The sequence below is a fragment of the Carex rostrata genome, chromosome 16 (genome assembly GCF_964058835.1).
Source record: "Carex rostrata chromosome 16, lpCarRost1.2, whole genome shotgun sequence".
In the NCBI taxonomy this organism is placed as follows: Eukaryota; Viridiplantae; Streptophyta; class Magnoliopsida; order Poales; family Cyperaceae; genus Carex; species Carex rostrata.
In genome coordinates, this window is record NC_135933.1 from 324,714 (window position 1) to 337,876 (window position 13,163).

A 13,163-nucleotide genomic window follows, 5' to 3' on the forward strand; every position below is an offset into this window, starting at 1 on the left:
AACGCGCCAAGTGCGCATGCGTTTTGCTAAATGCCTGTTAATTCATTTATTACCATCTAAAAATGAATGAGTTGTCAGACTCGTGTAACTATAAAACAAAAAAGAAAAGAAAAGAAAAATACAGAGATCTTTTTACACAAGCTTAATCATTTTTTGGTCTTTAAGTTAAATAACAATTAAGTAGCATTGGGTTCTTGCAATGTCTATACCACATTTTTATGTGAATGCAGGCCTACTTACTAATGATTAAAATTATATTTATTAGTATCGCTCGAGGTCCGTCAAGAAGGTAAATTATCAAAACACTCAGACGATAATAAGATGTTTACATTTTAACACTTTCTCATTAGTCATTACCATTCCAATTGAAGTCAATGTTTTCTTATTGTGTCAGCTCGAGGTCGTACGTGGCAATATTTTTGCAGGTAATTAAACTTACATTGTCACAGTTGCTATATTTTTATGAACAATATATATTGTAGAGAATGTGATTATTCAATTATAATTTACAGCTGTTTATTGCTATGCTTTTATAAACATTAATAGAGGGAGCATAACTCTTAATTCAGGCAATGACTTGCAGTTGAAGCGATGCATGCACCTTTTCGTTGAGGTTCAATTGTAAATTACAGCTGTTTAGTGTTATGCTTTTATAAACAATACTAGAGATATGATAATTCTAGAATCTCAATTAAATAATTTGTTGTTGAAGCTAGATGCATATTTTTTATAGAAAAATGATTTGAGCCAGTCAACTCAAAGATATACGTTGTTATCTTTGTAATAAGTTCTCATACAGAGAGATGTGATGCAAGATTTACCGTTTATCAATCTACTTAAAATTTACAACGACAATCTTGTTGGTTTCTATCCATTGCAGTTTATTGTATTTAGTGGCATTTGATGAAATATTATATAACCCCAAAAATTGCATGAAATTTAATACAAAATCAATCTATACGCGCGTTCAATAACATATTCATATATATATTTTTTTTACTTTTAAAATTAATTTAGAAATGAGGGTCCAAATACCTCATGTCTTTCATGCCCATCTAATCTTATATCCTTAATTTATCTTCATTTTCAAAGTCCAAACAGTTAATTCAAACAATTAACATGATTTATATATTAAAATATGCTTATAGATTAAATTTTATATATTTTTTAAAAATATTTACTATTTTTTTAGACATGTACAAACTTACTTTGGATCATCCAAAAATAGTAAGTTTGTACCTATCTAAAAAAATAGTATTTTTTTTTTCAAAATAAAATATAAAATTTGGTCTCCAAGCACATCTTAATGTGGAGATTATATTGATTGGTTCGTTTCGACTATTTAGACTTTAAAAACAGAGATAAAAGATGTGAGGCACCATAAAATATAAAAGACATGAAGCATTTTAACCGCCTCTTTAGAAATATATTGTCAATGTTATTAAAATAATCATTGTGAAAAAATTAAAGCCCCTTGTTCAATATTACTTCATCTATTGATTTTTGTTTTGGCAGTTTTGATAAATCTGGGGTTGTGAAAAACTTTATATGAACTGAACTCATAGGATTTACTGTCAAAAGTGAGAGGCTAAATTTACCGTCAAAGAGTTGAATTCGACAATAAAATTTAGAAAACAATTTTTTTTTTTTAATTAAGTATTAAAAAGTTGTGAGAAGACTTAAACGTTAAACCAGTAAAAGTGTCTGCGAAGGGTTGAACCGGAAGCTCATAAAGCTCATAAGGTGCGCCTCCACTAAACACGCTGCATTGGATCTCTACAACTACAACTACAACTACAACTACAAGTCAAATAATGAAATAAATAAATCTTATTCCATATTTGACTTTAATTTCTGTGGCGCATGCCAATGCAATGATATTGTCACAATGTCACGTGAACTCTGAATTCAAGAACTAGGTTGGTTTTATAACAGTCAGTTATTTATTTATAATGTTTCTTCGATGAAGTTGTTTACTTTTATAACAGGTTAGTTTATTGGAATACCTACAAGTCTAAATCAATGTTAATACTTTTTCGGTAGCGTAGACAATTTCACCAAACGGTTATCTCCATTATCTAATAAATGGAGGGATCTGAGTTGAATTTTCAGCATTGAGCCTTTGACGCTTGACACAAACGCTGTTGATGACTTGATTCCCACTTTCCACTTTTCCTTCCCAGATCTCTTGCGGCGCTTTCTGTATAACCTCTCTGTTATTATTGGCTGCAATAATAAATGAAAAATATTGTCAAGCCATTTCACATGGATCTTCCCCGGAAGAACGGTACAGAAACCAAATTACCAAAACCATCCTTATAGTTATAGACTTATAGTTAGAGTTGTCGAGGTCAAGCCGGAAGTATTCATGTGTTCAATTAACGTGGGCAAAGGCAAGAATTCAACATCCTCTGAGATATCTCATATTTTGCGTGACTTTGTAGAAAATCGTAACCGTTTAAATACGGTTTGCACGAATCTTAAAGCTCAAATAATACTGGCCCCTGCGGTATCCCCGAATAGGAACCGGACACGTCGGTCACGCAAAATATGAGATATCTCAGAGGATACGCACTCCAAAGGCAAACGGTCTCCGACTAAGACCAAGTTGGGGAGATATCCTTCTCCACATCCTTCCCTCCCATCCATCTCCCTTTAGATAAACGATTTTAAAATGCCTCAAATTTTAACCATACTATACCAGTCGTGCTATGTTATGGACACTTAACACAAATTAAATATATAAGTTGTGCTTGTTTAATTCATTTTATATGTACAAATATATGTGATGTCAATCCCACACATTTGTTTCAAATATGTTGAGTGTTCAAGTACAAATAATTCAAAATTTTAGATTTTTTTGGCATAGATGCGCCAATAGAATCAGGGGCAAAAGATGTGCTCTTTCGTAGCCTGCAGGTTTCAAATAAAAGATAGTTTAACCAGGTATTTAGTCAAAGTTGATCAGTACCGTTGAAATCCAAAATGAATATTCATTGCATCTGCAGAACCGTAGGATGCATACCGCGAATTAAGCTTCGCAGCTCCATAAATAGAACCTTTTGGTTGCAGTGTTACCTGTACAACTACAAGCTCCTCGCTGTTTCCCTCCAGATCTAAACCCCCATTCCATTCCACTTCCCCTCTTTCTCGCTCAAAACTCCGCAATGGCTTCCAACCCAACCTCCGATTGCACCAATGGAAACGGAAACGGAAAGCACTCCACTGAAAACAAGACTTACGAGGATGCACCCCTATCAATCCCTCCGTCGATCGCCGGAGACCAGCGTAAGGTGGCGCTGGTCACGGGCATAACGGGCCAGGACGGGTCGTACCTGACGGAGTTCCTCATCTCGAAGGGGTACGAGGTGCACGGGCTGATTCGCCGCTCCTCCAATTTCAACACGGCCCGGCTTGAACATATCTATGTTGACCCGCACAATCAGTCCAAGGCGCGCATGAAGTTGCACTATGCCGATTTGTCTGACGCTTCATCTCTTCGCCGTTGGGTTGATTCGATCTTGCCTGACGAGGTTTGTTTGGTGACATTATATCATAAATTATCTATTCCGATGATCGATCGTTTAAGACTGGAAAGTGATCAAGATGATCATATAAATGTCATTAGCCATGTCACATCCTTCACTGAACAGTGCTAAACTATTAGACTGAAATTTAATGACTAACGAACAAGCTTCGAGCCCTTGGATAAATTATCAAGGATTGGTGTACCAGAATGTGGTACATTGCAGGTAATTGTCAGTACGGGTTCAGTATTCACCATGTTTTATGAGTGAGTTATGTAAGTACCAGTTAGTTTGTTCCATTACCACGCTGCTTGAAATTGTTACCACTTAAACATAAATTATTTTTCTCTTAGTTGATACCAGAATACTGGTTCATTTTAATCAGGTCTACAATCTGGCGGCACAGTCGCACGTGGCTGTATCCTTTGAGATTCCAGATTACACGGGAGATGTTGTAGGCACTGGTGCTCTGCGCCTGCTAGAAGCAGTCCGGCTGGCACCCAAACCCATTCGTTATTACCAAGCCGGGTCGTCAGAGATGTTTGGTGCTACCCCACCGCCTCAATCTGAAACGAGTTCTTTCCACCCAAGGTCACCCTATGCTGCTGCCAAGGTCGCTGCCCACTGGTACAAAACTTCTACAGATAAAATTTAATTCATTGCCTATTGCAGTATCAATGTCTATATGTTATAGGGGTGTATAGATACTTGTATGTCATTATTTAATTTGGTTTTGCTAATTAGGGGCTTTGAATTGATATTCCATGCTTTCTTTTTGCAGGTACACAGTAAACTATAGAGAGGCATACGACATGTTCGCTTGCAATGGGATCCTGTTCAATCACGAGAGTCCGCGGCGTGGTGAGAACTTCGTTACACGAAAGATCACACGGGCAGTCGGCCGCATCAAGGTGGGTCTTCAGACAAAGCTATACCTGGGAAACCTCTCGGCAGCCCGTGACTGGGGTTTTGCCGGTGATTATGTTGAGGCCATGTGGCTCATGCTCCAGCAGGACAAACCTGCAGATTATGTAGTGGCAACTGAGGAGTCACACACAGTTGAGGAGTTCCTTCAGGCCGCATTTGGTTATGCCGGGCTCGATTGGAAGGATCATGTTGTCATTGATAAGAGGTAATTTATTATGTATGAATCTTGGAAGGTTGTTGTTTTGAGCAGGGGCGGAGCCAGACTTTCAAACTATGGGGTCAAAGTGTCAAACACACAATGAGAGTCAATTATATAAAGTTTTGCTACGGAGAATGGGGGGCGATTTTGCAGTACTATAACAATTTACTCTAAATTATATATAAAATCAAACATAAACACAAAACTTTTGTTTGTTCCTAAGTTTGCCCCTGGTTTTGAGGCACTGTGTACGAACTTAAAAGATGGCGTTACCGAAACAAAAAAAGTGAATAAGTATTAGTAATTAGAAGAACCCAAAAACACAGAGAGAAAATTAATACAAAATTGCTCACATAAATTACTGGTTTTGTCTAGGCGAAGCAGCAAATTAGCATTTTCTGGAGGTCTGTATGAAATAAATTAAGGCTACATTTGTGAGGCTAAACTTGTGTCTGCTCTGTTGTGCAGGTATTTCAGACCTGCTGAGGTGGACAACCTCAGAGGTGACTCGACCAAGGTGAGACGTGCACTCAAGTGGAAACCGAAGGTTGGATTTGAAGAGCTTGTTAAAATGATGGTTGATAATGATCTGGAGATGGCCAAGAAGGAGAAAGTGCTTGTTGATGCCGGGTACCGTGACCCACAGCAACAGCCATAGACCAGGGGTGACCTACAACTCAATGCTACTACCAACAGTTACTCCTATTATTGGACAATAAAGATATTCCCCTTTTTGGGTCTTGATTTTTTATTTTATTTTATTTAAGGAGTTATACGTCAATTAGACCTAGGGTGCGATTATTGGAAAGAGGGATGGTGAGAAGAGAAGAGTTAATGTTAAGTTGTTTGTTGGCTAATAATATTAATAATAATTATTGTTTTTTCTCATCTAGTTGATTCAATTTTCTTACAGCCGTAATGGATTTAAATATATGCGCTGCTGGTACAATTATTAAAAAGGTTGATCCTTCGCTAATGCTAGTTGCATGCAAAAATTATACATGTGGTCTCGCTATTCTTTTTCTCCTGTCTGGGCTATAATGCTCAAGCTTTGTGATTATTAATTTAAAAAAAAATGCTTAGAGATAGCTTGCATGTCTCTATAATTCCCTTTCCTCATCGTGGTATCAAGTATTTCTGTTATCCTGTTATCCCTATTTTATTTTATTTTATTTTTGTTACTGATATAACTGTTATCCGCATTTTGTTTTTTTGTATTGTAACTCTGAAGTTACTCTTGACTTGGCGTCAATGTAGTAGGGGTGCAAACGGATCGGATACGGATTCGATAGTGCTCAATCCATATTCGTACCCGTATTTCTTTTTCGGATACGAATGGATACGAATACATATATTTTCATACACGAATGCGAACACGGATATAATTCGGATTTCTAATGAAAAATATATATCTAATTAACTTGTTACGTCATTACAAATTATAAATCTAATTAATTAAAATTCACTAATATAACTATAACTTTAAATAAAATATGCCAACACAAAAAAATATTTTCTCTAAATATATATAATTCTAACACAAAAGATAATTGGACACAAAAATATTTTCTTTAAGTCTTAATATAACTGTGCTATCAGTTTATAACAGATGGTACCGTGAATCTCTCGGCACTTGAAAATCAAAATTGTTATATTTTATTTTCTCGAGGTCAAGCAAACTTGGTTCCCAGTTTCAATTAAATTTATAAAAAAAGCACATTTTTTGTCTGGTAGTGGTGCTTCACAAATCGGCTGAAGAATTTGTGTATTTTGAATTCGTGCACAGGTGGCCCCGGGTAGGGGTTAAGATGCACACATATGCACACAGCACACGTGGCGGGATCAAATGAAGAGATACTTAATGGCCACAAAGGGATGGCAACAGAAGATCTGAGAGGACAGTGTCAGAGGTTAAACAGTGAATGCGTATACTCTGCATTAACTCAAAAACGAATCTTCTGAATTAATGAATTTCAATGGTCTGATTTTAAACAGAGCTGATTCTGAATTAATGAATTTCAACCGTCTGATTTTAAACGGAGACAATTCAGCTCCCGCTAATGATAAAGGAGGCCCTTTAATATTTGTGCGGATTTAGTATGCACGAATCTTAAAACAAATTGATGGTCAAGATTCATTAACTCAAAAGATTCCCTTTTAAAATGCAGAGGATACGAATTCACAGTGGATCAATGTTATTTACACTTGTGCCACGGTACCAGAGAAACTGGGAGAGAAAGAAAGATGTCGGATAGGGGAGATGAGAATTTTATCGGATATTCGGAAAACTAAAACATACAGATTCTAAGTCTCTTCAAAAAATATTCGTATCTGTATCCGAATTCACAACTATTTGTATCCGAATATTCACATCTGCAAAAATTCGAATACGGATCCGAATTCAAACGAGTAATATCTGACCCGTTTGCACTCCTGCAATGTAGGGATTAGAAACGAGAGGAAGAAAAGGCCAGATGTTATTAACCAAACTGTGCTTCAAAGTGATTTTTAATATGTATTATTTTAACTTTTCGTTGAAGTACAGAGGAGGAGTGAATTCAAATCCAGTGAAGTAACTCAATTTTTGGGTTTTAAATCGAGACCATTCGATTCGAATCCGCGACAATTCATTCAAAATAGAGTGCACACATTCTGAGCAACGAATTCCGAGATGATCTCGAGCGACAGATTTGAATCGAACGGTGCTGATTCAAAATCCAAAAGTTGAGTTACTTTAGGGGATCTGGACCCGGAGAGAAGGATGTTACCAACGACCCCAGCTTGGGTTCGATGGCCATCGGACTCAAAGTGGATTCAACGGGTTTTCTTACCGTCAGATTTGCTTTAAAATTTGTGTATACGGATTTTAAAGCATATGCGATTTTTTTTATCCTAAAGCAGATTCGACGGTGAGAGAACCCATTGAAACCACTTTGAATCCGATAACCATCGGATCCAAACTGTTTCCGTTACCAAGTACCAACTAACAAAAAAAAAATCAGGTCAGCATGCACTCAATTTACTATGCTTGAAAAATCAACAATTCAGCGCATTGGAATGCGGTTTCAGTGAGTGCAGTAATTGCTCGTTAATTCAAAATTTGGCTCCTCAAGAAAGGTTTGACCTCAAATTATGTGTCAGTTTCCGTTTTTCGAGTTTGCTTAGAATAGTGTAACAAAAATTATCTCGAACGACTTTTACCAAAAAAAATTGTATCGTACGACAGACCGAATGCACTGTTAGGGCCTGCAATCCCATTTACCATAGCCCATAGGTATTCTATGGAAAGACAGAGGTAATGGTATTTTTACCGATTTTTTTAAAAATACTCAAAAAAAATTTATTTTATTAAAAATAATCAGGATCCAACTGAAATTTTAAAAATACTCAAATCGCGGATTTTTTTTTGGGCCGCGGAAAAAATCCGCGCCCCGAATTTTTTTTTAGATTTTTTATTCCGGGGCGCGGATTTTTTATGCGGTCCGGATTTTTTTTATTTTTTTATTTTAGAGTTTGGAGTTTGGAGAAAGAAAATATCCATGTTTTTTTTTAATATATGTATATGTATATGTATATATATGTATATATAGGAATATGCTAGCATGCTATGCATAGCATAGAGCCCCTCCGTGCAACGGTTCGTATTTCGAGTTTTCAAAATCCTAACGGTCGATCCGAACCGTTCATCTTGTTCTCCATATTAATATGTGTTTGGAGACCAAATTTTACATTTTTTGGAATTTTTTTACTATTTCTTTAGATTTATTGAAAATCGCTGTTTTTGTTATGGTCCAGATTTGCTGAAAACAGCGATTTTCAATAAATCTAAAAAAATAGTAAAAAAAATCCAAAAAATGTAAAATTTGATCTCCAAACACATATTAATATGGAGAACAAGATGAACGGTTCGGATCGACCGTTAGAATTTTGAAAAATCGAATATTGAGCCGTTGCATGGAGGCCCTCTATGCTATGCATAGCATGCTAGCATATTCCTGTATATATAATATAATATATGTATATGTATATATGTATATAGAGATGGGCTACGGTGAGTTGCGAAGTAAAACGCGTTTCTACTTCACGCCGTATTTTCGTTTTGAAAGTCCAAATGACCGATTCGAACCGTTAGATGTTTAATCCATATTGAAATGTGCTTGGAGACCAAATTTTACATTTTTTGGAATTTTTTTACTATTTATTAAGCATTTTTGAAAATTGCTGTTTTGCTGTGAACAGTAAAAAACAGTAAAATTTTCTGGACCATCAGATCAGCGACTTTCAAAATTGCTTAATAAATAGTAAAAAAATTCCAAAAAATGTAAAATTTGGTCTCCAAGGACATTTCAATATGAAGAACAAGATGAACGGTTCGGATCGACGTTTTGAACTTTAAAATCGCAAAATATGAGCGTGAAGTAAAATAGTTGCTTTACTTCGCAACTCACCGTAGCCTAGCTCTATGTATATATGTGTATATAATATAATATATGTATATGTATATATGTATATATGTGTATATGTATAAATGTATATATATGTGTATATGTATAATATATGTATATGTATATTGATATCTCCATATTTGATCTATTGTTCCGACCAATTCCTGTACCAAAATCTGCGTTTTAAACCACCAAATCGCGTATGTTACATTGAATATCCATAGAATGTGGTACTGTTGCGATTTCATTCTTATTTTGCAGAAAACGGGCGAAATCAGGGAAGTTACTGAATTCTGAGACTCTGCACGCGACCCTCATCACATCTGACGCAACCCTCATCAGAGTCGATGCGGGTAGCATCAGACCTGACGCTGGTAGCGTCGGACTTTTCCAGAAACAGAAGATGGGAGGCCCAATGAAGGCCCAATGAAGGTCCAATGAAAGAAAGGTCGTTTGGAAAGGCTATAAAAGGCCATTCCCTGCCACAAACAAAATGGGGGGGTTGGGGTGGGGATTCTTCCACAAGCTTCTACTCCCTTGTGGAGTAGGGATCAAGAAAGGAAGTTGAGGAGGGAAGATTTTGGAAGATCATTCATAGATCCATCTCCATCTTCGGTTTTATCATGATTTCTTCTCTTATCTCTTTCTCTATGATGCTTGAGTAGTTCTATTTTATTTCTAGGGTTGATGTAATCTAAAACCTTGATTGTGATGCATTGAATTCGAATTTGAGTTGTTTTTGTGTTCATTTGATTGAGTATTATTCTTCCATTGCTAGATTGTGATTGTTTGATTGAATCTTGATGTGTGTTGTTGAATGTTTCTTGCATCTCTTCTAATATCTTGACCTTGATCTTTCTTGCAATTGAATCAAGTATTTTAGGTAGATCTAAGATCTGAAAAGATAGATCAATTGAGCCGAGAGGTGAGATTTCCATTTATTGAGAGATAGTGGATACCTTTAGCAAACCGATCAAATGACTTAGATTGAACACTTGTAAACGAAAGTTTGAGGTTGTAGATCTAAGAAGGTGAAATTGCAATTCCTTACTAGGTTCACTAAGCCAATAAACGAGAGTTGAGGTCCAGGAACTTTAGGTACGGTCAATAGATCCTTACACAAGTCAATAACTCAGAAACGGGTTCTATGCTGCATTCACTCGAGGACCACGCGGGTCGCGTCACAAGGGTCGCATGCGAGTCGCGTGAAGGTCCAGAGAGGCAAGGTTGAGGATGAAATCTGAAACCCTGGAAACTTCATTTTAAATCAATTTGAACCAACTTTTATCTTTCTTTTATCTTCTGTTATTGAATTTAGAAATTTGAAACGAACTCAAACCAAACTCTTCGCTTCTAGTACCTAACTAGGATAAGTAGTGATCTAGACTCGAATTGTACCGTCCCTGAGGATCGATACCTAATTGTACCATCGGACAAAGGTTGTGCACTTGCAACCTAATACGAAAGCTCAATCACGGTTTAAAAGGGTACAGCTAGCTGTACCTGAAACTTTGTGTGCACGCTTTTGTGTGAACATATATATAATATAATATATGTATAATATATGTATATGTATATAATATATGTATATGTATATATGTATATATATGTATATGTATATCAAATTTGACCCCTGCTGGTAATTATTAATTGTGAAATTTTTTAGTTTGCATGTATATATGTCACACCCCAGAACTAGGGGTCGTGCAGTTACGCCGTGAATATATAGATGACTATACATTCACAAGGAAATTACGGTGTAAACCTAACATAATATCGGTTTACAACATCACCACTTCTCATTTAATTCGATTTAAAATCATGTTTATACAAATACATTTATAGATTATGATAATATACTCAATAGTATATATAAATTCGTGCAATAACTATATAATTGAAAGATTAAACAATCCCAAATCAATTCCCATTTTATACCATTTCTTTTCCCCGATTTCAACTCGATCGATCCCCATATTTCCAAATCAATATAAACCATTCCCATTAACATTTTATACACAGTTTAAAACATAAAAAAAATTCATATTAAATCACAGTAAACGTTTAATATATAATTAGGTTTACAAAACCACTCGACACGGTCCGATAACATGGTTATACACAAATACCATACCAAAACCCTATCGACATCAAAATGGACTCAATGTGAGGCATACCCTATCACTATGCGGCTTAAACCTCACTGGTCGAGCACTCGAATCCCTTCTATTCGCGTTTACCTGCAAACACATACAAAAGAATAAAGTTCCCCGAGGGGATAGGGGGTGAGAAAACTTGTCAACCGTTTCCTTAGTGCGGAATTTAGTCAGGGCTACTGGATTTGTAAGAAATCCATTACCGGAACTAAATAAACCCGCAACGAGTTTCAATTCAATAATTCGATAAAAGAAATGCATATGCAACATATATAGAAGCAATTGAAATCCAACTCATATCACAATCAAATGAAATCGAAGAATTCATAGAATGGTTTGGTATAACAGATACAATTGCTAAGTCCGGTTACAATTGATAGATATCGACTATCCATATCATTTGGCTTAACATTTCTCTGGTCTGGTTTATAGTCAAACATCCATATCAATTCGTCAATTTCCAATTTAGGATTGCATATCTCCCGATCATGCAACGGGTTGTCACTCTTCCAAAGAGAGACCAATAACAATCAATTATCCACAGTTTCAATCCTCCTGCTATACTCTACCTTTTTGGTATCAGTTAACCTAGCTCTGCCTTTCTCCTTGGTTACCGATACCCTCCACAATTAGGGTTATTCACCGTATGCGCATATGGGCCCTGAGACAAAGTCTAGTAGCTAGCTAGACATTGTCCCTACAATTCACTCATTTCATTCACAATTAACTTATCCTCTGCCCTCTTCACATTTCAGTACTGTGGTTCCATTCAATTATCAAAACAATAAAACAATCAATCGAATAACAATACCAACATGCTAGATCAACAATATCATATCAATTCAATTATATCATTACTTATTTTCATGCAATGCTGCAAATAATGCTAACAATAGAGATCCAACATGAGGTCATACACAATAAGTCAATTAACAATTCAATCGGTATATATATATAAGCACATATATATATATATACATGTACCGTTATTTAATTCTAAGTAATAGAATCCAAAACAGATCCCGTGAACCCCCGCACCTGATTATGAAGAGCGTATCTCACACTTATGGTTCGGACGTCTCGAAAGATCCCGCAAAATCTTGCTCAACCAAGCCTACACCTATATTAACATATATACTTTCCTTAACATAATCCATATAACTTTGTATCCACCTTCTTGGTGTTAAAAATAGAGAGCGCTATTGGAGAAAGAGTAAACAAGAACACAAAATAAATGAAAAACAGAATTATAGACAGCAGCCCTAAATTCTGACCCTTGGTTACTAAAACTGCAATAACTTTTTATAGGAAACTCCAAACAACTTGAAACTTGAACCACTAGAAACTAGACTCCGAGACGCATCAAATAGACTCTTCATTTGTCCAGAATGATTTAGAATTGCCCATTCAAATTAGCTTCTTAATCAGCCTAAAAATCTGCCCACTGTGCAGTCACAAATTTAATGGTAAATCAAGTTTGTTCATCAACACTTGCTATTTTGATTCAATACGTTGGACATCATAGAATATGCAAAGTTCACCTTTTAGGATTCCAATTGAACAACAACATATACCAAAGAGGGAACAAATAAAAGAGACCTATTTAATAGCCTTCCGATTTAAAATCTCTTTCGATTTAATATGAGGACTTTTCTAATCAATATAGAGACTTTCTCAATCAGTATCATCTATTTTGGAATAAATAATCAAGCCTTTCTCAATAAATATTAAGCCTTTCGGAGACAATATTAACACTTCCTCAAAAATATTATGACTTTGTTTAATTATCACCATACACAATAAATACTAGGCCTTTCGGAGACAATATTAACACTTCCTCAAAAATATTATGACTTTGTTTAATTATCACCATACACAATAAATACTAGGCCTTTCGGAGACAATATTA

General features: G+C 35.8%; 1 protein-coding gene across 1 annotated transcript; it reads left to right on the top strand.

Moving 5' to 3' along the window:
• Positions 1-3,081: 3,081 nt before the first annotated feature.
• On the top strand, positions 3,082-5,541 carry LOC144567311 (GDP-mannose 4,6 dehydratase 1-like). Its single transcript, XM_078317412.1, has 4 exons — positions 3,082-3,533; positions 3,913-4,154; positions 4,309-4,659; positions 5,122-5,541. Exons 1-4 carry the CDS (start codon positions 3,168-3,170, stop codon positions 5,309-5,311), a joined length of 1,149 nt encoding a protein of 382 aa, XP_078173538.1. The 5' UTR covers positions 3,082-3,167; the 3' UTR covers positions 5,312-5,541.
• Positions 5,542-13,163: the final 7,622 nt, after the last annotated feature.

What these genes read in the sequence shown, in the direction of transcription:
- LOC144567311 (XM_078317412.1), top strand. Translation starts at nt 3,168, where the DNA reads ATGGCTTCCAACCCAACCTCCGATTGCACCAATGGAAACGGAAACGGA. An exon ending in GCCAAGGTCGCTGCCCACTG is followed by an intron (nt 4,155 to 4,308) that starts GTACAAAACTTC and finishes TTCTTTTTGCAG; the next exon opens with GTACACAGTAAACTATAGAG. An exon ending in CATGTTGTCATTGATAAGAG is followed by an intron (nt 4,660 to 5,121) that starts GTAATTTATTAT and finishes TCTGTTGTGCAG; the next exon opens with GTATTTCAGACCTGCTGAGG.